Consider the following 26,605-nt stretch of genomic DNA (forward strand, 5'->3'; position numbering starts at 1 on the left):
AATGGATGAAAGATACATTTAGTTTTATAATCTCAACTTCCACTGTATAGAAAGATACTGGTTTACATACATTCCCTGAAAGTACCACCAGGCTGGGAATATAGAGACATTCCCTTTTTCTTCTCTCATCTTTATATGAAGTGCAAACACCTGGGCTTGACAAAACATGTTTAATTGTATAGTTTGAGGTGGGCATCTCACGAGATTTTGCCTAATAGTTTTTTGTTTTTGTACAATGGAAGCTTTGGAAATCAGTTTAAGAAATGAGAAAGTGAGTAAGGTTTTGTTTTTTACGTGTTATGGCTGTTTCTAATTCATAATAGGTTTCTCATTGGACATTTGACTTGTATAGAATTCCCATTCTATAATATTATATTCTAGCTTTTAACTTTTTCATGTGTGGTTCAATATCTGTTTAACAACTTTTATGTCATTGTCTGTTTACATAATTCTTGATAAAAGCGTTTTTTGGCCAAGATGCTTTGGGCATATTGTACAAATAAAGACCCCATCCCCATCTTTGAGATACAGTTTCCTCTTTTCTGCATGTCATTGGGCCCAGAGGTGCATTTTTCACCCTACCTCATGTAAACAGAATGACTTCTCATTAAGAAATACAAGTTAGGGAGGGGAGACAAACATCAATGTTTTTGTAATTAAACTATCAATTTTATTTAAAATTGGCATTCACTACAAGAAAGTCTGTCAAACAGTAGTTTTCTATCTTTCTGCTATCTCTGTGTTACTGGTTGATTTTGTTTTTAAAAAACCTTCTAATAATAAATGCAGAGAAGCATTTGGGGCACTCTTTTCCCAACCACCTCCCTTTTAATTCAGAAAAGAGTATGCATGTGCTGCAGCTTTGTGATGCTACACTTTCTCTGACAAAACAGTTCAGATAGAGAAACCGGTGCTACCTCTATGGTCTTTAAAGAAAAGGACAGGTAGCTTGGGATAGTTAAGCAGGAGAACAGACATGCCCAGCTCTTGGGTTCACATACATTGCATAATGGCTTATACTGTTTTGCAGGTGGGCAGAGGCAAACTCTTCAACTAAATAGATTGCTCTAAAATTAAATGCAGAATTAACATACATTCAATTAACAAAAACGTTCTGGTTGAACATGTTATGTAAAGGGCTTTTCATGTTCGCTCAAGCTCCAAAACGTCAGGAAATTACAGCTGTTAATGGCCGCAACCTTAACAGACATGTTATTGAGGCTATTTTGGTATCATATAATAGCCTGTCCTGTAGTTAGTTCCACCTTCATCACTGGAGGAAAACATTGATGTACAGGCCACGTGAACCCTAAGAGAATAGTCACAACAAGCTACGGCAGCTCCTCAGCAACTGTCCTGCTCTGCTGCCTCCACCGCTGCCCACCTCACCAACAACGCCGTTTCAGCTTCAGTGGTAGAGAGCAAAGAGGAGAGAAGTGGTGGGTGGTGGGAGAGCAGGACGGTTGCTGAAGAGCTGCCCTGTTGTGTCCTGAGTGTTCCTGTGTGACTTGCCAAAGCCTCCCTCCTCTGCTTTCCTTATTTTCTTGGGAAAAGATCTAATGGGGGTGAAATGGAGGCTTGGCAATTTTTAAAGGGAGGGGGGAACGCTCGGCAATCTGTGAAAGGAGTAGGGACACAGAGGCTCAACAATCTGTAAAGGGAGGAGAGAGAAGGTAGTAGGGAGAGAATCATAAAAGGCTTTTGGCGAGTTCTAAGGAGAGGAGATAGTTTGGGGAAAGGGATTAGATGGCAGGGTGGGTGAGTGAGCAAAGCAAGTGGGAGTGGCACCCCTAGTATGACAATAATTTTCTTATTTTGCAGTCAATATGAAAACTACTAATAGAATGCCTTAATGCAGCATCTGCAAAACAGCTCTAGTGCAGCGGAGGAGAGACAAGAATCATAGTATTCATGTGGTCACCTCCACTGATTAAATTTTTTAGCTGCCAGTTCTTATAGGATTTTTCTCAGTATTCTCATGAGGATTTGTCACTCTTTAAAACTTATTTATCTATTATTTATTTATTATTTGATTTATATCCCACTTCTTCCCAGTAGGAGCCCAGGGCGGCAAACAAAAGCACCTGTTTTGTTCACCGCCCAGAGAGCTACTCGCTATGGGCGGTTTAAAAATGAAACAAAATAAATAAATAAATAAATAAAAACACTTTAAAACATCATAAAAACAGACCTTAAAGTACATTAAAACAAAACAACTTTAAAAACTTTTTTATAAAAGCTTTAAAAACATCTTAAATAAAAAGGGTTAAAAAAGCATTGTTTAGGGGGGGAAAAGGTTTTAAAAATCATATTAAAAAGCAATTCCAACACAGACGCAGATTGGGATAGGTCTCAACTTAAAAGGCTTGTTGAAAGAGGAAAGTCTTCAATAGGCGCCAAATTCCACAGGGTAGGTGCCACCACACTAAAGGTCCATTTCCTATGTTGTGCAGAACAGATCTCCTGATAAGATGGTATCTGCAGGAGGCCCTCACCTGCAGAGCGCAGTGATCAACTGGGTATATAAGGGGTAAGACGGGTATATAAGGGGTCCCAAGCTGTATAGGACTTTGTACACCAAAACTAGAACCTTGAATTTGGCCGAGTAGCAAATGGGCAGCCAGTGCAATTTTTTCAGCAGTGGGGTGACATGTTGGCAATACATGTTGGGGTGACATGGTGCCCACATTTTGCACCAGCTGCAACTTCCAGACCAACCTCAAGGGCAGCCCTACATAGAGCGCATTACAGTGATCCAGCCTGGAGGCTAACAGTGCATGGACCACAGTGGTCAGGCTATCCCGGTCCAGAAACGGCTGCTCCTGTCTTACCAGCTGAAGCTGGTAAAAGGCACTCCTAGCCACTGAGGTCACCTGGGCCTCTAGCAACAAAGATGGATCCAGGAGCATCCCCAGACTACTAACCTGTTCTTTCAGAGGGAGTACGACCCCATCCAAAGCAGGCAACTGACCAATTATCCGAACTCGGGAACCACCAACCCACAGCTCCTGCATCTTGCTAGGATTCAGACTCAGTTTGTTGGCCCTCATCCAGCCCACCACTAAGTCCAGGCAGTGGTCCAGGGCTTGCACGGCCTCTCCCGATTCAGATGTTATGGAGAAATAGAGCTGGGTATCGTTAGCATACTGCTGACACCTCACCCCAAAGCTCCCGATGACTGCTCCTAAGAGCTTCATATAGATGTTAAACAGCATAGGGGACAAGATGGTACCCTGCGGCAACCCACAGCACAATTGCCAGGGGGCCAAAAGATAATCACCCAATGCTGTTCTCTGAGTGACCTTGGAGATAGGATCGGAACCACTGTAAAACAGTACCTCCAATACCCATCTCACCAAATTGGCCCAGAAGGATACCATGGTCAATGGTATCAAAAGCTGCTGAGAGATCAAGTAAGAATAACAGGGTCGCACTCCCCCTGTCCTTCTCCCAATAAAGGTCATCCATCAGGGCGACCAAGGCCAATTCAGTCCCATAACCAGGCCTGAACCCAGACTGGGATGGGTCAAGATAATCTGTTTCAACCAAGAGTACTTGCAATTGCTGCACCACAACCCTCTCAATCACCTTCTCTAAAAAGTGGGTATTTGCAACCGGTCGGTAGTTGTCACAAACCAATGGGTCCAGGGTTGGCTTTTTCAGGAGTGGTCGGATCACCACCTCTTTTAGGGTGGCTGGAACCACTCCCTCCCATAATAATACTTTGACCACACCCTAGATCCACTTGGTCAAACCCCCTCGGCAAGCTTTAATAAGCCAAGGAGGGCAAAGGTCGAGAGGACACGTTACTGGCCGCATCATCGCAAGCACCTTGTCTACGTCTTCAGGTCACATCAACTGAAACCGTTCCCAAGAAGTTGCAGCAGATGTTGCACTGGACACCTCCCGGAGCCGGATGGATCCCGCAGGTTTTCAGAGGGCTCTGGGAGATTTTCCGGCTGATAGGACTGGTGCTCCTGTTGAGGCCCTGGTCGCACTGTGGAATACGGAAATGACCCGGGCTATTGACACGATTGCTCCCGCGCGCCCCCTCCGCTGTAGAGCTCATACAGCTCCGTGGTATACCCCGGAGCTGAGAACGATGAAACATGAGAGGAGGAGGCTGGAGTGCAGATGGAGGAAAACTCCCAGTGGATACAATCATGCCTTGGTAAGTGCCACCAATAAGTTGTATACAAAAGCGGTAAGGACAGCAAAGAAGCTTTATTTTGCTGCCTCTATTAGATCATCCCTATGCCGCCCAGCGGAGCTTTTTAAAGTCGTGCGTGGGCTCTTACACTCTGGCCCCCACGATACTACGGAAACATCGGAAGCCCGCTGCAACGAAATTGCTGGACACTTTCAAGATAAGATCGCATGTATCCGCAGGGATCTTGACTCCGATGTTGCGACAGATGAATCCATTGAAGTATCCGGAGCACGGCCTTGTCCTTCATTATTGGATGAGTTTCAGTTGGTGCAGCTCGAGGAAGTGGACAAGGTGCTTGGAATGGTTCGGGCAACCACGTCTGTTCTGGATCCTTGCCCATCTTGGCTAGTGAAAGCTTGCAGGGCTGGGACCACCGGTTGGGCCAAGGAAGTGGTTAATGCCTCCTTGAGGGAGGGAGTAGTCCCTGGTAGCCTCAAGGAGGCAGTAGTGAGACCTCTTTTAAAGAAACCCTCCTTGGACCCAGATAACTTGAACAACTATAGACCGGTGGCGAATGTCCCTTTTTTGGGCAAGGTTTTGGAACGGGTGGTTGCCGGCCAGCTCCAGGCGCTCTTGGATGAAACCGATTATCTAGATCCGTTTCAATCCGGTTTTAGGCCCGGTTTTGGCACCGAAACAGCCTTGGTCGCCCTGTATGATGACCTTTGTCGGGAGAGGGACAGGGGGAGTGTGACTCTGTTGATTCTCCTTGATCTCTCAGCGGCGTTTGATACCATCGACCATGGTATCCTTCTGGGGAGACTCGCGGAGTTGGGTGTCGGGGGCACTGCTTGGCAGTGGTTCCGCTCCTACTTCGCGGACCGTCACCAGAAGGTAGTGCTTGGGGAACATCACTCAACACCATGGACTCTCCATTGTGGAGTCCCTCAGGGGTCTGTCTTGTCCCCCATGCTTTTCAACATCTACATGCAGCCGCTGGGTGCGGTCATCAGGAGTTTTGGAGTGCGTTGCCATCAATATGCTGATGACACGCAGCTCTATTTCTCCTTTTCATCTTCTTCAGGTGAGTCTGTTGATGTGCTGAACCGTTGCCTGACCGCGATAATGGACTGGATGAGAGCTAATAAACTGAGACTCAATCCAGACAAGACCGAGACACTGCTGGTGAACGCCTTCCCTGCTCAGATGGTGGATGTTCACCCTGTTCTGGATGGGGTTACACTCCCCCTGAAAGAACAGGTACATAGTTTGGGGGTTCTTTTCGATTCTTCCTTGTCTCTCGAGGCCCAAGTGGCCTCGGTGGCACGGAATGCATTTTACCATCTTCGTCTGGTAGCCCAACTACATAAGAACATAAGAACATAAGAAGAGCCTGCTGGATCAGGCCAGTGGCCCATCTAGTCCAGCATCCTGTTCTCACAGTGGCCAACCAGGTGCCTGGGGGAAGCCCGCAAGCAGGACCCGAGTGCAAGAACACTCTCCCCTCCTGAGGCTTCTGGCAACTGGTTTTCAGAAGCATGCTGCCTCTGACTAGGGTGGCACAGCACAGCCATCATGGCTAGTAGCCATTGATAGCCCTGTCCTCCATGAATTGGTCTAATCTTCTTTTAAAGCCATCCAAGCTGGTGGCCATTACTGCATCTTGTGGGAGCAAATTCCATAGTTTAACTATGCGCTGAGTAAAGAAGTACTTCCTTTTGTCTGTCCTGAATCTTCCAACATTCAGCTTCTTTGAATGTCCACGAGTTCTAGTATTATGAGAGAGGGAGAAGAACTTTTCTCTATCCACTTTCTCAATGCCATGCATAATTTTATACACTTCTATCATGTCTCCTCTGACTCGCCTTTTCTCTAAACTAAAAAGCCCCAAATGCTGCAACCTTTCCTCGTAAGGGAGTCGCTCCATCCCCTTGATCATTCTGGTTGCCCTCTTCTGAACCTTTTCCAACTCTATAATATCCTTTTTGAGATGAGGCGACCAGAACTGTACACAGTATTCCAAATGCGGCCGCACCATAGATTTATACAACGGCATTATGATATCGGCTGTTTTATTTTCAATACCTTTCCTAATTATTGCTAGCATGGAATTTGCCTTTTTCACAGCTGCCGCACACTGGGTCGAAATTTTCATCGTGCTGTCCACTACAACCCCGAGGTCTCTCTCCTGGTCGGTCACCACCAGTTCAGACCCCATGAGCGTATATGTGAAATTAAGATTTTTTGCTCCAATATGCATAATTTTACACTTGTTTATATTGAATTGCATTTGCCATTTTTCCGCCCATTCACTCAGTTTGGAGAGGTCTTTTTGGAGCTCTTCGCAATCCCTTTTTGTGTTAACAACGCTGAACAATTTAGTGTCGTCAGCAAACTTGGCCACTTCACTGCTCACTCCTAATTCTAGGTCATTAATGAACAAGTTGAAAAGTACAGGTCCCAATACCGATCCTTGAGGGACTCCACTTTCTACAGCCCTCCATTGGGAGAACTGTCCGTTTATTCCTACTCTCTGCTTTCTGCTTCTTAACCAATTCCTTATCCACAAGAGGACCTCTCCTCTTATTCCATGACTGCTAAGCTTCCTCAGAAGCCTTTGGTGAGGTACCTTGTCAAACGCTTTTTGAAAGTCTAAGTACACTATGTCCGCTGGATCACCTCTATCTATATGCTTGTTGACACTCTCAAAGAATTCTAGTAGGTTACTGAGCCAGGACTTTCCCTTGCAGAAGCCATGCTGGCTCTGCTTCAGCAAGGCTTGTTCTTCTATGTGCTTAGTTAATCTAGCTTTAATCATACTTTCTACCAGTTTTCCAGGGACAGAAGTTAAGCTAACTGGCCTGTAATTTCCGGGATCCCCTCTGGATCCCTTTTTGAAGATTGGCGTTACATTTGCCACTTTCCAGTCCTCAGGCACGGAGGAGGACCCGAGGGACAAGTTACATATTTTAGTTAGCAGATCAGCAATTTCACCTTTGAGTTCTTTGAGAACTCTCAGGTGGATGCCATCCGGGCCCGGTGATTTGTCAGTTTTTATATTGTCCATTAAGCTTAGAACTTCCTCTCTCGTTACCACTATTTGTCTTAGTTCCTCAGAATCCCTTCCTGCAAATGTTAGTTCAGGTTCAGGGATCTGCCCTATATCTTCCACTGTGAAGACAGATGCAAAGAATTCATTTAGCTTCTCTGCAATCTCCTTATCGTTCTTTAGTACACCTTTGACTCCCTTATCATCCAAGGGTCCAATTGTGTCCCTATCTGGACAGGGAGACGCCCCTATCTGGACAGGGACGACCTTGCCTCCATTGTTCATGCTCTGGTAACTTCAAGATTGGATTACTGTAATGCGCTCTACGTAGGGCTGCCCTTGAAGACAGTTCGGAAGCTTCAGCTGGTGCAGAACGCGGCTGCCAGACTATTGACGAGGACCAGTCGGTCTTCGCATATAACACCTATTCTGGCGCGTCTGCACTGGCTCCCTATTTGCTTCCGGGCGAGATTCAAGGTGCTGGTTTTGACTATAAAGCCTTACACGGCGTGGGACCTCAATACCTTGTGGAACGCCTCTCTCGCTATGAACCTACCCGTCCACTTCATTCAGAATCTAAGGCCCTCCTCCGGGTACCAGCTCATCGGGAAGCCCGGAGGGTGGTTACTAGATCTAGGGCCTTTTCTGTGGTGGCCCCTGAGTTGTGGAACAGCCTCCCCGAAGAGGTACGCCTGGCGCCTACACTTCTATCTTTCCAGCGCCAGGTAAAGACCTTTTTATGCTCCCAGGCATTTTAATCTTTTAATTTTCTTAATCTTTCTACTTTTAACATGTATCTTTCTTAATTTGTGTTGTATTTCGTTTTTGTTGTGCTTTCTGTTGTTTGTTTGTACATGTTTTTGTGATTTTTTACTATGATATATTGTATTTTATCTTGTTTGTTCACCGCCCTGAGAGCTATTCTGCTAAGGGCGGTATATAAATTGAAATAATAAATAAATAAATAAATTGGGGACTACATAAGATGTGGATGGGGCATCAAGACTGCTACAGAGGTGAGCAGCTTTACCCTCAAAGTGGCTAGCAAACCATTCACAGTTTCCTGGCGTTGATGTCAACAGACTCCTGACGGCTACTTGAGGATACGATGGAGGCAGAGAAGTGGGCCTTCTTCACTGCCCTCACCGCCACACAGTAGGCACGGTTATGATGTTTTACTTGTGCCCGATCAGCCTCACAGCACGTCTTTCACCACTTGTGCTCCAGCCGTCATCCAGCCTGTTTCATTGCCCTTAGCTCACTGGTGTACCAAGCTGCAAACCAGGCTCCACAATGCCTGAGAGGGTGCTCGGGGGCAACCCTGTCAAGAGCCCAACATGCCTTGCTGTTCCACAGCGTGACAAGGGCTTCAACAGGGTCAACCCGACAGGAGCTGAGAAAGGTCCGGTTTGGAATAAACCTCCCCCCTGGGATAAAAACCAAAGAAATGATGAAATTTTAAAAGGGGTAGGCCTAGAAGTAGACATTGTGAGAGCAGGGGCACAGGATATAAATTCAGAAGAGCAAAATTACCACAGGCCAAACCACAAGTGCCAAAGACACTTGAAGAGAGACACTGCTTCCAAGTGCCTGTACGCTAATGCTAGGAGCCTCCGAACCAAGATGGGAGAACTGGAGTGCTTGGTCTTAGAGGAGAGCATTGATATAGTGAGCATAACGGAGACCTGGTGGAATGGAGAAAACCAGTGGGATACGGTTATCCCTGGATATAAACTATATCGGAAGGACAGGGAAGGACGTATTGGTGGCGGAGTCGCTCTATACATGAAAGAAGGCATTGAATCCAGCAAGCTCGAAACCCCAAAAGAGGCAGACTCCTCCACAGAATCGTTGTGGGTGGTGATACCGTGCCCCAGGAGGGACTTAATACTGGGAACGATCTATCGTCCCCCTGATCAAAATGCTCAGGGAGACCTTGAGATGAGATATGAAATTGAGGAAGCATCCAAACTAGGAAATGTGGTAGTAATGGGTGACTTCAACTACCCGGACATAGACTGGCCGCATATGTGTTCCAGTCATGACAAAGAAGCAAAGTTTCTAGATATTCTAAATGACTATTCCCTAGACCAGTTGGTCATGGAACCGACCAGAGGGACGGCAACCCTGGACTTAATCCTCAGTGGGGACCGGGACCTGGTGCGAGATGTAAGTGTTGTTGAACCGATTGGGAGCAGTGACCACAGTGCTATTAAATTAAACATACATGTAACTGGCCAATTGCCAAGAAAATCCAACACGGTCACATTTGACTTCAAAAGAGGAAACTTCACAAAAATGAGGGGATTGGTAAAAAGAAAGCTGAAAAACAAAGTCCAGAGGGTCACATCACTCGAAAATGCTTGGAAGTTGTTTAAAAACACTATATTAGAAGCTCAACTGGAGTGCATACCGCAGATCAGAAAAGGTACCGCCAGGGCCAAGAAGATGCCAGCATGGTTAACAAGCAAAGTCAAGGAAGCTCTTAGAGGCAAAAAGTCTTCCTTCAGAAAATGGAAGTTTTGTCCAAATGAAGAAAATAAAAAAGAACACAAACTCTGGCAAAAGAAATGCAAGAAGACAATAAGGGATGCTAACAAAGAATTTGAGGAGCACATTGCTAAGAACATAAAAACCAACAACAAAAAATTCTATAAATACATTCAAAGCAGGAGACCATGTAGGGAGGCGATTGGACCCTTGGATGATAAGGGAGTCAAAGGTGTACTAAAGAACGATAAGGAGATTGCAGAGAAGCTAAATGAATTCTTTGCATCTGTCTTCACAGTGGAAGATATAGGGCAGATCCCTGAACCTGAACTAACATTTGCAGGAAGGGATTCTGAGGAACTGAGACAAATAGTGGTAACGAGAGAGGAAGTTCTAGGCTTAATGGACAATATAAAAACTGACAAATCACCGGGCCTGGATGGCATCCACCTGAGAGTTCTCAAAGAACTCAAATGTGAAATTGCTGATCTGCTAACTAAAATATGTAACTTGTCCCTCAGGTCCTCCTCCATGCCTGAGGACTGGAAAGTGGCAAATGTAATGCCAATCTTCAAAAAGGGATCCAGAGGGGATCCCGGAAATTACAGGCCAGTTAGCTTAACTTCTGTCCCTGGAAAACTGGTAGAAAGTATGATTAAAGCTAGATTAACTAAGCACATAGAAGAACAAGCTTTGCTGAAGCAGAGCCAGCATGGCTTCTGCAAGGGAAAGTCCTGGCTCAGTAACCTACTAGAATTCTTTGAGAGTGTCAACAAGCATATAGATAGAGGTGATCCAGTGGACATAGTGTACTTAGACTTTCAAAAAGCGTTTGACAAGGTACCTCACCAAAGACTTCTGAGGAAGCTTAGCAGTCATGGAATAAGAGGAGAGGTCCTCTTGCGGATAAGGAATTGGTTAAGAAGCAGAAAGCAGAGAGTAGGAATAAAGGGACAGTTCTCCCAATGGAGGGCTGTAGAAAGTGGAATCCCTCAAGGATAAGTATTGGGACCTGTACTTTTCAACTTGTTCATTAATGACCTAGAATTAGGAGTGAGCAGTGAAGTGGCCAAGTTTGCTGACGACACTAAATTGTTCAGGGTTGTTAAAACAAAAAGGGATTGCGAAGAGCTCCAAAAAGATCTCTCCAAACTGAGTGAATGGGCGGAAAAATGGCAAATGCAATTCAATATAAACAAGTGTAAAATTATGCATATTGGAGCAAAAAATCTTAATTTCACATATACGCTCATGGGGTCTGAACTGGCGGTGACCGACCAGGAGAGAGACCTCGGGGTTGTAGTGGACAGCATGATGAAAATGTCGACCCAGTGTGCGGCAGCTGTGAAAAAGGCAAATTCCATGCTAGCAATAATTAGGAAAGGTATTGAAAATAAAACAGCCGATATCATAATGCCGTTGTATAAATCTATGGTGCGGCCGCATTTGGAATACTGTGTACAGTTCTGGTCGCCTCATCTCAAAAAGGATATTATAGAGTTGGAAAAGGTTCAGAAGAGGGCAACCAGAATGATCAAGGGGATGGAGCGACTCCCTTACGAGGAAAGGTTGCAGCATTTGGGGCTTTTTAGTTTAGAGAAAAGGCGGGTCAGAGGAGACATGATAGAAGTGTATAAAATTATGCATGGCATTGAGAAAGTGGATAGAGAAAAGTTCTTCTCCCTCTCTCATAATACTAGAACTCGTGGACATTCAAAGAAGCTGAATGTTGGAAGATTCAGGACAGACAAAAGGAAGTACTTCTTTACTCAGCGCATAGTTAAACTATGGAATTTGCTCCCACAAGATGCAGTAATGGCCCCCACCTTGGACGGCTTTAAAAGAAGATTAGACCAATTCATGGAGGACAGGGCTATCAATGGCTACTAGCCATGACGGCTGTGCTGTGCCACCCTAGTCAGAGGCAGCATGCTTCTGAAAACCAGTTGCCGGAAGCCTCAGGAGGGGAGAGTGTTCTTGCACTCAGGTCCTGCTTGCGGGCTTCCCCCAGGCACCTGGTTGGCCACTGTGAGAACAGGATGCTGGACTAGATGGGCCACTGGCCTGATCCAGCAGGCTCTTCTTATGTTCTTATGTTCTTATCTGCTGGGAACTCCCTCAGGGCATTCAGGAATCCTGTGGATTCCTTTAGGTTCCGGGGGCGGACCACCTTAATCTGTCCACACACACCCCGCAGGGAAGGATCAGAGCCATAAATCTAAAGTCCACCAGAAAGTGATCTGACCATGACAATGGAGATTAGGAGATTATCAGAGAATAGAAAATTAGTGCTCTTGTGGGCCTGTCTCATTTAAATTTGAATCTGTGCCTTCTGATTTGAGTGGTAGGGAAACCTCCTCTCTCCACTTCAGATTTACTGCCCAGTTAATTAAAATGTTTCTAATTTTTAATTGCCGTCTATACCAATACCTTGTATTTCTATTTATGTACAAGCTTTTCATTTTGTATTTGAAATGAGAGTGGAATGACTTGCATACAAAAGGAATATCTTATCAGAGATGAATACCTGGAGCTCAGTCCATTTTTATGTGTATACCTCTTTATTTTATAGATCCACGTGAAAGCTCACTTTGACTATGATCCATCTGATGACCCCTATGTCCCTTGCAGAGAGTTAGGCTTATCTTTTCAAAAGGGAGATATACTCCATGTGATCAGCCAAGAAGATCCAAACTGGTGGCAGGCCTATCGAGATGGAGATGAAGAAAATCAGCCTTTGGCAGGCCTCATTCCAGGTATTTAATCATGGAATATTTCTGTGTATGTTCATGGCTTCTTTAAAATAAAAGTTTCAGATATCACTCTTTGTGAGCCACAGAGCTGTTGCTTTGTTTTGGACTTTGATCTGCTTCATATTGTCAAAGAAAATAACATTTTATTTCTTATAATCCTCATGCTAACAATATATCTCTTGACATTTTTCCCTTTTAAAAAATGATAAATTGTAAAGCTATTACTTGGTCGGTTCTGACAGCTTGCTGATCTGGTCTATGATTTTTAAAGCTGAACATTGGTAAGGGAATGATCCTTATCTAATTGCCCTGTCTTCAACTCCCATGGAAAGATGTCTTATTTTTTTACCATGGATCTAGGGAACATATTGGAGTTAGGAAGTTGATGTCCTCTGTAGGACAAAGAGCCTGGCACACAAACAGCTGCTACTATGTGTAACCGCTAGTGACTTTTGACGGCTGGTTTTAGGAGATGGGAATCTTTCCATTTGTCAGGCATAGCAAGACAATTGTGTATACATACTTTTTGGTCATCAGATCTATTATTTAAATGTTTAAGAATAATTAACTTTCAGAGGGGTGGCTTGGCTAGCGACCAAGATGGATGTGTGAAACTTTAGCGCTCCTATTTATGGGGACTGTTTATCATTATTATCATCATCATTATTATTAGATTTATATCCTGCCCTTTCCAGTAGGAGCCCAGGGTGGCAACCTGTTTAGTTGTCAAAAGGAGCACTAGATGAAATAGATCCAAACTTGACAAGAGCAAATCTTGGGGTTATGAAGCGCAGAGCAGAATACCATCTTTGGAAGCACCCTGGCACCTCTGCTTGACTTCCAGAAGACTTTAGCTCAGAGTCCTTGGATAATGAGGAAGATATTCGAATAGGAAGTGGGAAAGACCCCCAAATTTGTGAAAATGATGGTGCATGGTGGTGCCCCTAAAAAGCTACCAAACTACCTCCAACAACTCCAGAGGGACTATGATGCAGCCTATTGAGATTTGGCTGAGTAATTAATATTGCAAGTGAAGAAGGTTGCAGTCACAGCAGACTTAGCTATGAAGCTAAGCGTCAAAAACATCAGGAGAAATTTAATAAAATGTCAGACAAGATTTGTAAACTTCAGCTCAAGTTCTGGCACCGCAGATAGAACATTAGGGCGTGGATGTGGGTAATACGGCTGTCTTCCTCATCAAGTGGATCAATAGCTGCTCTCCAGACCTGAACCTAACAGTATGACATCTGTTCAACACATAGGGCTCTGGGAACAGGCCTGCCTGTAGCTGCACTCCCAAAAGACATAGTCCGCTTTTACCACGTTCCAACAACAGGCAAGGCACTGAACAGCATTCAGAATCTCCAGTGTCAGGAACAGCAAGTGCATGTACTGTATATCAAGACTTTATCTGGAGACCCTGCACTGGAGGAAAGCATTTAAATCTTTTGCAGAACCCCTCCAACAAGCTGCGATTCCCTATCACTGGAGGTTTCCTTTTCACCTGGTCATCTGCCACAGTGGACAGACACTGATACTGACACAGACACTGCAAACGCAGCCCAGACAGATGAGCTCCTCACTGCACTGAATTTCAGAGAGGTTACAGAAGGAATAAAAGGGCAGCCAGGAGGGAGCAGGGATATGACATGGAATAAGAACTCGTTACAGAGCTGATATAGCACAGTGGGGAGGAGAGCCTGGCTGGGAGTCCAGAGTCTGTGAGTTCAAATACCCCCCTCATGTCTCCTGAGTGTAAAGGGCCCGCTAAAGATCACCCCCACAGTGAGTGGCTCAGGGGCTACGTGCCCTGCCACCTGTGCAGCCGTGGGCAAGCTGCATAGTTCCAGGGAGCCCAGTTGTCCCCCAGCTGGCAGTTGCGAACAAGGAAGGGGCTGACTAGGAGAGGACTAGGCTCAGAGGGAAGCAATGGTAAACCCCCTCTGAATACCACTTACCATGAACACCCTATTCATAGGGTAGCCATAAGTTGGGATCAACTTGAAGGTAGTCCATTTCCATTTACCTACCAGATGTGGGAAGAAGGAGAAGAGAAAGAAAGTGACACGATGCACTCCTCTTTAGCTTAATTGTCTGTTTCACCCAGCTGGTTTCTCCTTATTGACATTTGGTCAATTACGTTCCCAGGGCACTTCCTGGGAGGGTCCAGAGGATTTTAAAAGGTGATGCACTTGACGTCTCTGCTACTTGGTTTACTTGGAACATTAAGCATTATTCCATTTTGATATTTTCAGTGCTATCAGGGCTTTTAAGAAGTGCTCCTCTGCATGGAAGTCTTAATATATTCTGTGCTCACTTTCATCTATGCTCCATTTGTTTTGTTTTTTTCTCCATGGGATGAGAAGGGACCTGGTCCCTAGTCGCAGAGAGTCCCGGGCAGGGGCTCTCTTCCTCCATGGATCTCTTGTACTAATTATGGTTGTTCTTGTTTTTGTTCACTTCTTGTTCATATGTATGGGTCATCACTTTTCAGTTCTTGGGGGGAGGGGAATGGGGGCAGAGAGAGGGCTGTGCATGCCCCTAAGGGCTTTTACTTTGTTTCATGGTGCTGACAACTCTGAAAGTTATTTCTTTTAAAGTTAATGGGTTGGGCCCGGTGATCAAAAGAAAGAGGATTGACTAGACTGAAGTCATTTAAACTAGGCATACTTCTCCTCCAGGAGACTATCACAAAAAGAGTTCAAAGAATATAGCGCTTGGCTGATGGCGCAGTATGAAGCAGCAGAAACTTTGAAATCTGGGGAAGTGGCCATTATTGCGGCACACCACTACCAGTTTATTATCTCGGGGAGACTGTCAGATTATAGGGGGCATCACATCTTGGTGAGGGGGAGTCTGGTGGAGTCTTCGTTCACAATTTGTTCTGTGTTTGCTCCAAACTTGGCTCAGGATGGCTTTCACTAAGAGCTAATAGCAGTACTGGGACATTTCAAACGGAGAAGTAATCCTGCCTGTGATTTGAATGCAGTGTTAGATGACAGTTTAGACAGAAGATGCCTGCCTCTGTTGGAACTTTTGGCAGACCTCTTACAGGTGGCAGTGCTAGTTTGGCATCAGTACAACCCAACAACCTGGAATAAGTCCTTTTTCTGAAGTTGGTTCAAATCATATTCCTGCATTGATTTTATTTTTGTGTCTCAACAGCTTGTGGACAAGGTCAGTAGCTCTTCACACGCCCCTCCTCTGTTAGAACTCAATTTTTAAAGCATCTAAGGGAGAGCACTCAGCAGAGGCTGTTGAAGGAGACATGTTTGTTAGAGAAGAGGCAACCAGCCACAGGGAGTAGTAGAATTCTTTAGCCCCTGCAGGTCAAGAGACTAGACTTACAAGTGCTTGAGGTGGGCAAAATTTCCACCCAGTTGGCTTACATAGGTAGCCTTTACTATGAGTTTAATAATAAGAACTCTAAATTATTGGCAAGGACAGTGGAGAAAAAGCAAACCAGGAATTTGGTGTTTGGACTTGGCATAGCCCACCCTTTCTGTCTTCGTAATACTGAAGGAATGAATAAGTTGTTTTTCTGCTTTCTGTGAGAAATCACTCTTAAGCCAGATTCCTCAGCAATTGAGGCTTATTTGCAGGGCTTACCTGTTCCTGTCTTAATAGACATATCACAAAGGGCCAGTGCAGTCACTGGAGCCCTCAAGCATGGGAGGCTCCAGGACTGGATGGCCTTCCTGGTGAGTTCTGTAAGTCACTCTTTGCTGTTTTAGTCCGTCACTTAAAAAATGTTTTCAATAACATTCTGAAGTGAGGAAGGGGACATCCCTGACTCATGGAGGCAGGCTTGGCTCACAGTAATTCTGCAGCCTGGCAAGGACCCAGCGGACCTAGCTTCCTACAGACCCATTGCTGTGGTTAATTAGGAAAAGATTTTCATAGAATCATAGAATAGTAGAGTTGGAAAGGGTCTATGAGGCCATTGAGTCCAACCCCCTGTTCAGTGCAGGAATCCAAATTAAAGCATACCCAACATGGGGCTGTCCAGCTGCCTCTTGAATGCCCACCACCTCCCTAGGTAATTGGTTCCATTGTCGTGCCGTCTAACAGTTAGCAGGTTTTTCCTGATGTTCAGCTGAAATCTGGCTTCCTATAACTTCAGCCCATTATTCCGTGTCCTGAATTCTGGGATGATTGAGAAGAGATCCCTGCCCTCCTCTGTGTGACAACTTTTCAAGTACTTGAAGAGTGCTATCATATCTCCCCATAGTCTTCTCTTCTCAAGGTTAAACATACGCACTTCCTTCAGTCTCTCCTCATAGGGCTTTGTTTCCAGTCCCCTGATCATCCTTGTTGCCCACTTCTGAACCTGTTCCAGTTTGTCTGCATCCTTCTTAAAGTGTGTCCAGAACTGGATGCAATAAGATAAGGCCTAACCGGTGCCAAATAGAGGGGAACTAGTACTTCATGGGATTTGGAAACTATACTTCTGTTAATGCAGCCTAAAATAGCATTTGCGTGTTTTTGCAGCCACATTGCACTGTTCACTCATATTCAGCTTGTGATCAACAACAATTCCAAGATCCTTCCCACATATAATATTGCTGAGCCAAGTAACCCCCATCTTATAACTGCATTTGGTTTCTTTTTCCTAGGTGTAAAACTTTGCACTTATCCCTGTTAAATTTCATTCTGTTGTTTTCAGCTCAATGCTCCAGCCTATCAAGATCACTTTAAATTTTGTTTCTTTCCTCCAGGATATTAGCTATCCCTCCCAATTTTGTATCATCTGCAAATCTGATAAGCACTCTCTGCTCCTCCTCGTCCAAGTCATTAATAAAAATGTTGAAGAGCACTGGGCCCAGAACCGAGCCTGAGGTACCCCACTCATTACCTTTCCCCAGTTTGAAAAGGAAACATTGATAAGCACTCCTTGAGTATGATTCTATAGCCAACTGTGGATTCACTTTATAGTTGTTCCATCCAGCCCACATTAGTTTATTAATCATATCATGAGGCACTGTCAAAAGCTTTGCTAAAGTCGAGATTTATTATGACCACAGCATTCCCACAGTCTACAAGGGAGGTTACCCGATCAAAAATTGAGATAAGATTCATCTGGCAGGATTTGTTCTTGATAAATCCATGTTGGCTTCTAGTAATCACTGCATTGTTTTCAAGATGCTTACAGATTGACCACTTTATAATCTGCTCCAGAATTTTCCCAGGGATTGATGTGAGCCTGACTGGTCTGTATTTCCCAGGTTCTTTGTTTTTGCCCTTTTTGAAGATTGGGACATTAGCCCTCTTCCAGTCATCCAGCACTTCACCCAGCCTCCATGATTTTGTGAAGATAATAGGCAGTGGTTCCAAGAGTTCTGCAGCCAATACCTTCAATACTCTAGGATGCAGTTCATCAGGCCCTGCAGATTTGAACTTGTTCACAGTGATTAGGTATTCCTTGACCATTTGTCTATCAATCTCAAACTGCAAACCTGCCCCTTCAACTTCACATTTGCCAGGAGGATCATAGACCCTCTTTTGGGATAAAATTGAACCAAAGTAGGAATTGAAATTTTCTGCCTTTTCTTTGTCACCTGTTATCATTTTGCCATTCCTCATTCCTCTTTTCTCTGTTGCTTACTATGGATGTAGCTGAAGAGAGCTTTTTGTTGCTTGTAGTGTCCCTTGCTAACCTCAGCTCATTCTCAGCTTTAGCTTTCCTGACACCATCCCTGCAATTCCATGCTTCCTGTCTGTACGCTTCCCTTTTGGCCTGGCCTTCCTTCCATTTCCTTGTATGTGTCCTTTTTTGTTTTCAGGTCATCTCTAAGCTTTTTGGTAAGCCACATTGGCTTCTTCTGCTGTCTTCTACCTCTTTTCTTCATGGAATTGTTTGCAGTTGTGCCTTTAGAATTTCCTTTTTTTAGAAACTCCCACCCATCTTGGACTCCTTTTCTCATTAGGGTTGCTTCCCGTGGAACCTTACTTATCATTGTTCTGAGTTTATTAAAATTGGCTTTCATGAAGTCCAGGGTGTGTGTATGGCTGCTCTCGGCTTTTGCTTCCTTTAAAATAAAGAACTCAAATATAACATGATCACTTTCCTCCAGAGTTCCCATAACTGCCATTTCATCCACTAAGTCATCTGTATTAGTTAGAATCAAATCCAGGATAGTTGATCCTCTAGTTGCTTCCTCCACCTTCTGTAGAAGAAAATTAACTCCAAGACAACTCAGCAATTTCTTGGAGCGGCCGTGTTCAGCAGAATTTGTGTCCCAACTGATATCAGGGTGATTGAAGTCCCTAATTACTACTACATCATGCCTGCTTAAAACATTGGCATTTGCTTTTCAAACATTTCATTCTCATCTTCTCCTTGATTGGGTGGTTGGTAGTAAACTCCAACCACCATGTTCTTTTTATCCCTTGCCCCATTAATTTTAATCCAGATACTCTCAGTAAGGCTACCAAGCTCATCCTCCTGTATTTTTGTGCAAGGATATATATTTTTAACATAAAGTGCGACTCCACCTCCCTTTCTATCCTGTCTGTTCTTTTTGAACAAGCTACATCCTTCAATTGCTGTATCCCAGTCGTGGGAGTCATTCCATGAAGTTTCAGTTATACCTATCAAGTCGTATTTACCCTCCCTGTATTAAGAGTTTGAGTTTGTCCTGTTAGTTTTTCATACTCTGGGCATTAGTACACAGAAATCGGAGACCATGTGATTTATGGTCTGGCTTCACTCCTACATCTTTATGAAGATTTTGACAGCAATCATGGTCAAGCGTTTAAATTAAATAGCAATACATTAAAAAAGATCAAGTCGGCTTCATTCCTGGGAGGTACATCAGTGGCCCTATAAGAAGACTGCTGAATATCCTTCACCACAGTAAACAAACTAGGAAGGCAGTAGCCTTTCTCTCCCTAGACAGATTCAAGGCCTTTGATTATCTTGAATAAGCATTTTCTACTCCCTCTGTAAAGCAAATTGGACTTTGGGCAATATTTATTTAGTATACCAGCTATATTCAGACTCCATAGCAACTGTTAGGGTTAATGCTCTTGACTCATGTTTGCCCTGGGAAGGGGGACTAAACAGGGATGCCCCTTTTCTCCTCTTCTGATTGCAATAGCCATTGAGGCTTTAGCTGAAAAGATTAGAGCAAGTGAGGAGATTAAAGGAATTCATGTGGGAGTCAAGTAGCATGTTATAAGTCCTTTTGCAGATGACACTCTGGTTATATTGTCCGACCCATCTAAAGAAATCCTCATCTTGAAGGCAGAATTGGCTAAATTCTAGAATACAGTGGGCTTGGAGGTAAATTACTCCAAATCTCACATGATGTACCTTAACATCCCTTGGTAGGATCAACAAGCCTTAGCAGAGTTGACCTCGGCGTCTCTTCAAGAGCTTGTTTTAAATACTTACGAATCCTGGTGACAAAAGTTTTAGGTCAGTTTAGGAGGTGCAGTTTTGGTCCATAATAAAGTTAAGGTTCTACAAGACTATTTGTTTAAGTAATTTGCTTGTTATTGGTGAATACCCTGTTTCATATGTTAAAATTATACAGCCACGAGAGTGGCTGTATACTATAGCCAGCGGGGATTTTTCACATTCCTCAATGTTAAATTGAAAATACCCCCCATGCCATTCTGATGCCTCCCATAAGCTCATTTCAAAACAAAACATTACATAATTTATAGTCCTTAACTCAGAAACACTTGCTTAACAACCCTGTTAATTTTCATGGCGATACACAAAACAGTCAGAGAGAATAGACAGTTCAAAGTGTAAAAAGAGAGAGAAAAACCTCAGAGCCCTTTTGGACTTTTTTCTCTGAGAGTTCTCATAATCTGTTGAAATTCATTAAAAATCAGCCATGTTCACAGAGTACCTGTAATCCTAATACTGACATTGCCCCATACTCTGACCTTCATTTGCTGCAGTTTAAAAGTTTAAAAAATGCCTGGCTGATTTTTAATTAATTTAATAAATTTTGGCTGGGACCCAATGATAGCGCAGAGCATGCTCAGTAAGAACCAACTGTCAGAGTTCTAAAAGCCTCCCAGCTGCTGGGCTTGGCTAATCAGGGGGCCACACCCACACCAGACTTTGATTTCATGTGAGACAGTCATGGCTTCCCTCAGAGAATCCTGGGAAGTGTAGTTTGTGAAGGGTGCTAAGAGACTCCTATTCCCCTGAGAGAATGGTTCAACAGTCAGCTACTCTGATTGAAGTCTGTGAGGGGAACAGGGCATCTCCTAGCAACTCTCAGCACCCTTCACTAACTACACTTCCCAGGATTCTTTGAGAGAAGCCATGACTGTCCAAAGTGAAATAAAGGCCTGGTGTGGATGTGGCCAGGGAAAGCTTTGGTTTAAATTTGGGTGGGAGGCTACATATGTCTGCTGTAGAATAAAAAGGTGGGGGAAAGCCTGAAAAAGAATGATTCTGTTTACAATGTTTTCCTTTTGGAAAGGAAAGGGGCTTCCCTTCTGCCCAGTGCCCACCCACCCAATCTCCTCCCCTCCCACTCCCTGCCCCTTCCCTGGGTCAGTGTTGGACTACGACCTGGGAGACCAGGGTTCGAATCCCCACACAGCCATGAAGCTGACTGGGTGACCTTGGGCCAGTCACTGCCTCTTAGCCTCAGAGGAAGGCAATGGTGAAATCACCTCTGAATACCGTTTACCATGAAAACCCTTTTCAAAGGGTCGCAATAGGTGGGGATTGACTTGAAGGCAGTCCATTTTCATTTTCAAACATGATTGCATAGAAATAAATCCCACTGAACTCAAAAAATATGCAAATGATCAAATCCACCCTCCCTTCTCCTTTCTCATGTCCCCTCCTCTTGCCCCTTCCCTCCCCCTTCCTTTGCCCCTCACTCCCCATCCCCTTCCAATCCCCTCTTTCCCCCTCCCCTTCCCCCTCCTCCCCTTCCTGCTGTCCACGGTCAGTTTTACCTACCTTAAACATGATTGCACGGATGTAAATACCATTGAACTCTATAAGCATGCAAATGATCAAACCTGCCCTCCCCTCCACCTTCCCTTGCCCCCCTCCAATACGCTCCTTCCCACTCCCACTCCTCCTCCCCCATGGTCAGTGTTTCCCATCCTAACCAAGATTGCATAGGAGTAAATCCCATTGAAAATAAGCATGCAAATGATCAGACCTGCTTTTCCCCTCTCCTCTCCTCTCCTCTCCTCTCCTCTCCTCTCCTCTCCTCTCCCTTCCTCCTCCCCTGCCCACTCCAGCCCTCCCTCCCCCCCCCGGTCAGTTTTACCTATCCTAAGCATGATTGCATGGGAGTAAATCGCACTGAATTTAATAAACATGCAAATGATCGAACCTGCCCTTCTCCCCTCCCCATCCTGCCTGCTCCCCTCCCAGTCCTCCCCTCTGCATTTCCTCCTCCTCCTCCCCTCCCCAACCTTTGTGGTCAGTTTCACCTATCCTAAGCATGATTGCAGGGGAGTAAATCCCATTGAACTCAATAAGCATGCAAATGATCCATCCATTCTCAGCAAACTTGGACAGGATCCCATTTCTTACCTCCCGGATTAAAAAGCAGGGAAATTCACTAATAGGCAAAAAACCTTGCGGTTTAAGAACATACCTATAGCCCACAGATATTCTATCAAACTTTAAAAAGCAGGGAAATTGGGCAGCTATAGTGAATGCACCAGGGGAGCAGGAGACCTGAACTCCTCTCTGAGATATTGTACTGCCCTACAAATTGGTCAAAATGCAAACACTGTTTCGGTTTGTCTTCCACAGTCCAATCCACTTCCTGTGTAGCTTGGAAGAATTTGGTAACATGTGCCTCTGAGCATATGGTGAGTGGTGGCAACACCTGCAATCAGCCCAAATAATAGAAAGAAGACATGTGCTGTGCTGATCTTGTTTTAGCAGGGAAGAAGCAACATTATTAAGACAGTTGATATAGTTCAGATGGTCACTTTGAATATGTCTGATTTCCTTTGCAAGTTTAGTGAAGTTTCCTATAGGAAATCATTTTCTTTTGTTTCTATTTCTGTGAATATGTGAAGTACAGCAACACTTTGCAAAATGTACACTAAAAAAACTCCAAACATAATAATGGCACTGACTTCTCCAGAATAGTCTCCAGTGGACCTCAGGAGTGTGTCAATTTGCACAAGATAAAACAGTGGTAGGTGAAATATATTCTAGCAAAATGCTAGGTGTGCTCTATGTTTTTAATTGACCGTGCCCACCTTGCCTTAAATGAAGTGGTTTAAACATAGCAGGCTGAAAATATGCATCCTCTTTTTTCCCAACAGCTAGAGTCCTTGCTGAAGTAGCAACATATTGGAATCAGTCTGATTTTACATCAATCTGCAGTTTCAGATTCAACAGTTAATGCACCCAAAATAGAAATAGAACATAACCTCCAATTTGAAACACAAAAGGCTGTCTTCACCATCTAGTTTAGATTCTCTGTAGAAACAGTAGTAACACAGAAAAGAAGCAAAGTAAGAAAAACACCAACAAACATACAAAAATATAATTCTCTATCTTTGGAGATTGCAGGTGTTGCCACCATTCACCATATGCTCAGAGGCACATGTTACCAAATTCTTCCAAGCTACACAGGAAGTGGATTGGACTGTGAAAGACCAACCCAAATGGTGTTTGCATTTTGACCAATTTGTAGGGCAGTTCAATATCTCAGAGAGGAGTTCAGGTCTCCTGCTCCCCTGGTGCATTCACTATAGCTGCCCAGTTTCCCTGCTTTTTAAAGTTTGATAGAATAGCTGTGGGCTATAGGTATGTTCTTAAACCGCAAGGTTTTTTTGCCTATTAGTGAATATATGTATTTGGAAATAATAGTGTACACCTATTTTATTTCTGGTTCACTGTAATCCTCCATTGTTAAAACACTAATTAAACTAGTGCCATCACTAAGAAAATGTCTTTCTCAGTTTCTGCACTTCTTTTGCTGGTGTTGTACCATCATAGTCCCAGCTTAGTCTGCCTCTTAAGAGACCAGGGTTAGGTTCACTTAAATGCAAAGGACTCTACCATTTGTAGAAGGGATCATAGTTTGTATGTCTTGTTAGTAACACCACTGATGGAAGGTACAGCAGCAGCTGGAAAACTTCCCAGTTGTCACCACTGACTGAACTAGTAAGGATTAAGATGTAGAGAGGCAAGGAGGTATCAGTGTGGGATGCCAGTCTAATTACTGACCACAGCCTAGGAATATAGGCGAAGTACAGATTAGCTAATAGTGCTGGCATTCGTTGTTGGTTTAACATAATGGTAATGTTTTCTGTAAACTTCCTCTAGTTCTTTGTGCCAAAGAAAAATCTTGAAGTATTTGAATTTTGTCCTCCCATGTCCAAAACATTAAATTCATTGGTTCCTTCCTCCTGGCTTGCGTATTCTGTAAATGGAAAGATTGCAGTGTAAGGAATTATGGTTCAGTTGATGGGACTGATGTATCAGACAACATACCTCCTTTAGGTTAAAAGTCAAAGAAGCTACTGGATTGGTGGACAGTAGATAAATCCTCACTTTTGACTTTTTGGGCTCTCTTGAAGAGTCTTTTGGGCCAATAGGCCTATGCAGCTGTTGGAAATATTTTTTGAGTAGCCAGTCATTTTAATGATTGTTTTGTATTGCTTTTAAATGTTTTTATGTTGCTGTACACCACCCTGATGTTTTGTGAGAGGACGGTACATAAATAAATGTTGAAAAATGTTTATCTAGTCAATCTAGATGGAGGATAGGCATATTTTAGCATTATATTTTTCATAACCTTTAAAATATATATGTAAATAAGAGTGCTTACACAAACATACCTGACTCCCAAAACAACTATTAGGTATAGAAAGCTTGTTACATAACCAAGTACAATTGGAGTTCAGACTCTTCTAGCAGCAGAAGCCCTGTATACTTTGTGAGAAGATGCTTTTGAAACACAAAAAAAAGTTTCGGAAGCAATTTGTGATGCCACTCATGGATGCTGATTGTGTGTATCCTATTCCACACCTAATGGGACTCTAGACTATGGCTAAAATAATCATATCCCTAAATATCTTCAAAGGGTCTTCCCCTTTACATTTGAATTACAAGCACTCAAATGCAATGAAAATTGCTTCTGCAGTGGAGAGAGGGAGGAAGGGATGTCTCTAAATTTGAATCCTTGGCAAAACCAATTCTGAGTTCTTGCTGTGTGGTCTTCCCCTTTGGTGAGTTAAGACAGCTGTTGTGACCAAGTTCCCAACAGGACTCCTGATTCTGTAGATGTCTTGGACTTTACAACTTTTAAAAAAAATAAAATGTAAGGATTCTGAGGCAGAGGCTCCCCCCCCCCATGCCATTACTGCAACACCCCTATGGGAAGATCTCTATTTTTGGGTTTATCTTCCTCAGAACTCTTATAGGAATCAAAATCTCAGCCCATTTCAAAATATGGGCACTCTTGGAGCAGAGGTGTACTTTGTCATGGCAGTGATTTCGCATTACTATATTCTCATTATATCCCTGTCTGCGTCTGTGTTAGAACTGTTTGTTAATATGTTTTTTCTTTTTTTAAAATAATGTTTTAACCCCTTTTTAAAGATGTTTTTAAAGCTTTTTTTAAAAAATGTTTTTAACGTTTTGTTTTAATGTATTTTAAGGTCTGTTTTTATGATGTTTTAAAGTGTTTTTAACGCTTCTGTTTGCCGCCCTGGGCTCCTACTGGGAGGAAGTGGGATATAAATCAAATAATAAATAAATAAATAAATAAATTACTAATTTTACCTGTATTCTGTTGTTAAGGGAAAAGCTTTCAGCAGCAAAGAGAAGCTATGAAGCAAACTATAGAGGAAGACAAAGAACCAGAAAAATCAGGTAAATTAAAATCTTCAAGAAATACCTGCAACAACTCATACTGTTAGATAGAATTCAGTCCTTGAACTCTACCCCTGCTTTCTCAGGCCAAATGCTGCACTCATAATGAACCCATATCCAAAATAATTTTCATACGTTTGAGGAAGGGCTAAATTGACTAAGCAACTGTTGCCAATATATTCCAACTTTTAGGATGATATCCAATGTTTCAGACCCATTGAAATCGGTGGATAAGTCTATTGATCTCAGTGGTCTATTCTGAGCATGACTTAGACGTACATCACCCTTTGACTCAGGATCCAGAAATGGCACTCTGATTTGTTTTTCTTGATTACATATATATATAGATGCAATACTTTGATGTGTATATGTGTATATACATTTGTATTTAAATAATTAAAAATAAAGAAATGGACAGTTAATATATTACCTGTGTGATCTCATTGACAGAAGACTATTAGCAGCAGTTCCCTTACATGATAGCGAAACAAGTATAGAGTGCAAATCTCCATTGACTTTTCTTCTACAGCACTTGTTCTTGCTATCATTTAGTATAGCCAATTGTGTGATATTTGGAAAACCATGGATATAATTTTTGTAATACGACATCTGTCTTGTGTTTTGATATTCAAGTGCCTCCCTAAAACACTGTTCACCATGGCTTATTCATTTTCCTTACTTTCCCTTCCTCCCTAACATGCCATATATCTTCCTTTAGGTCAGGGGTGGCTAACCTGTGACTCTACAAATGATGTTGGTCTCCAGCTCCCATCTACCACAGCTAGCATGGCCAGTGAACAGGAACAATGGGAGTTGCAGACCAGCAATATCTGTAGGAGTGCAAGTTAGCCATCTCTGCTTTAGATTGTAAGTCTGTGTAGGTAGGTGTGCCTTGTGTTTAATATTTGTATGATACCTCACAATGTTAGGTGCTTTATAAAAAAAATTACAAAAAAAAAGGAATCCAGATGGTTATATTTTGACAACTTTGACTCTCTTAACTTTTAGGGAAACTTTGGTGTGCGAAGAAAAATAAAAAGAAACGGAAAAAAGTTTTGTATAATGCCAATAAAAATGATGGTAAGAAGAGACTGCAAGTGACTTTAAAGATTTTTTCTAGTTAAAGTGTAAATATCAAAATGCAATTTGAATCTTCAACAAAATTCATGAAATAGACTTATTTGTAGTAATACACCTATCAAGATAACACCAAGCTGAGTCAACAATAAGTAGGTAAATTAAATTATTTTACAAGCATTATGATGAATGAAAACTTATAGGTGACCAACACTTAATTTTTAATTAATTTAACAAATTTAGCATTGAAG

General features: G+C 43.2%; 1 protein-coding gene across 14 annotated transcripts in view; it reads left to right on the forward strand.

The window, feature by feature from the left end:
• PALS1 (protein associated with LIN7 1, MAGUK p55 family member) overlaps window positions 1–26,605 on the forward strand; it is a 101,817-nt gene that overhangs the window by 59,115 nt on the left and 16,097 nt on the right. For all 14 annotated transcript variants that reach the window (XM_061611053.1, XM_061611048.1, XM_061611049.1 and 11 more), the window contains 3 exons: window positions 12,262–12,445; window positions 25,206–25,277; window positions 26,286–26,357. In XM_061611053.1, coding sequence (XP_061467037.1) covers window positions 12,262–12,445; window positions 25,206–25,277; window positions 26,286–26,357 — 328 coding nt within the window. The remainder of the gene's footprint in view (window positions 1–12,261; window positions 12,446–25,205; window positions 25,278–26,285; window positions 26,358–26,605) is intronic.

Source organism: Rhineura floridana, chromosome 2 (genome assembly GCF_030035675.1).
Source record: "Rhineura floridana isolate rRhiFlo1 chromosome 2, rRhiFlo1.hap2, whole genome shotgun sequence".
NCBI classification, from domain to species: domain Eukaryota; kingdom Metazoa; phylum Chordata; class Lepidosauria; order Squamata; family Rhineuridae; genus Rhineura; species Rhineura floridana.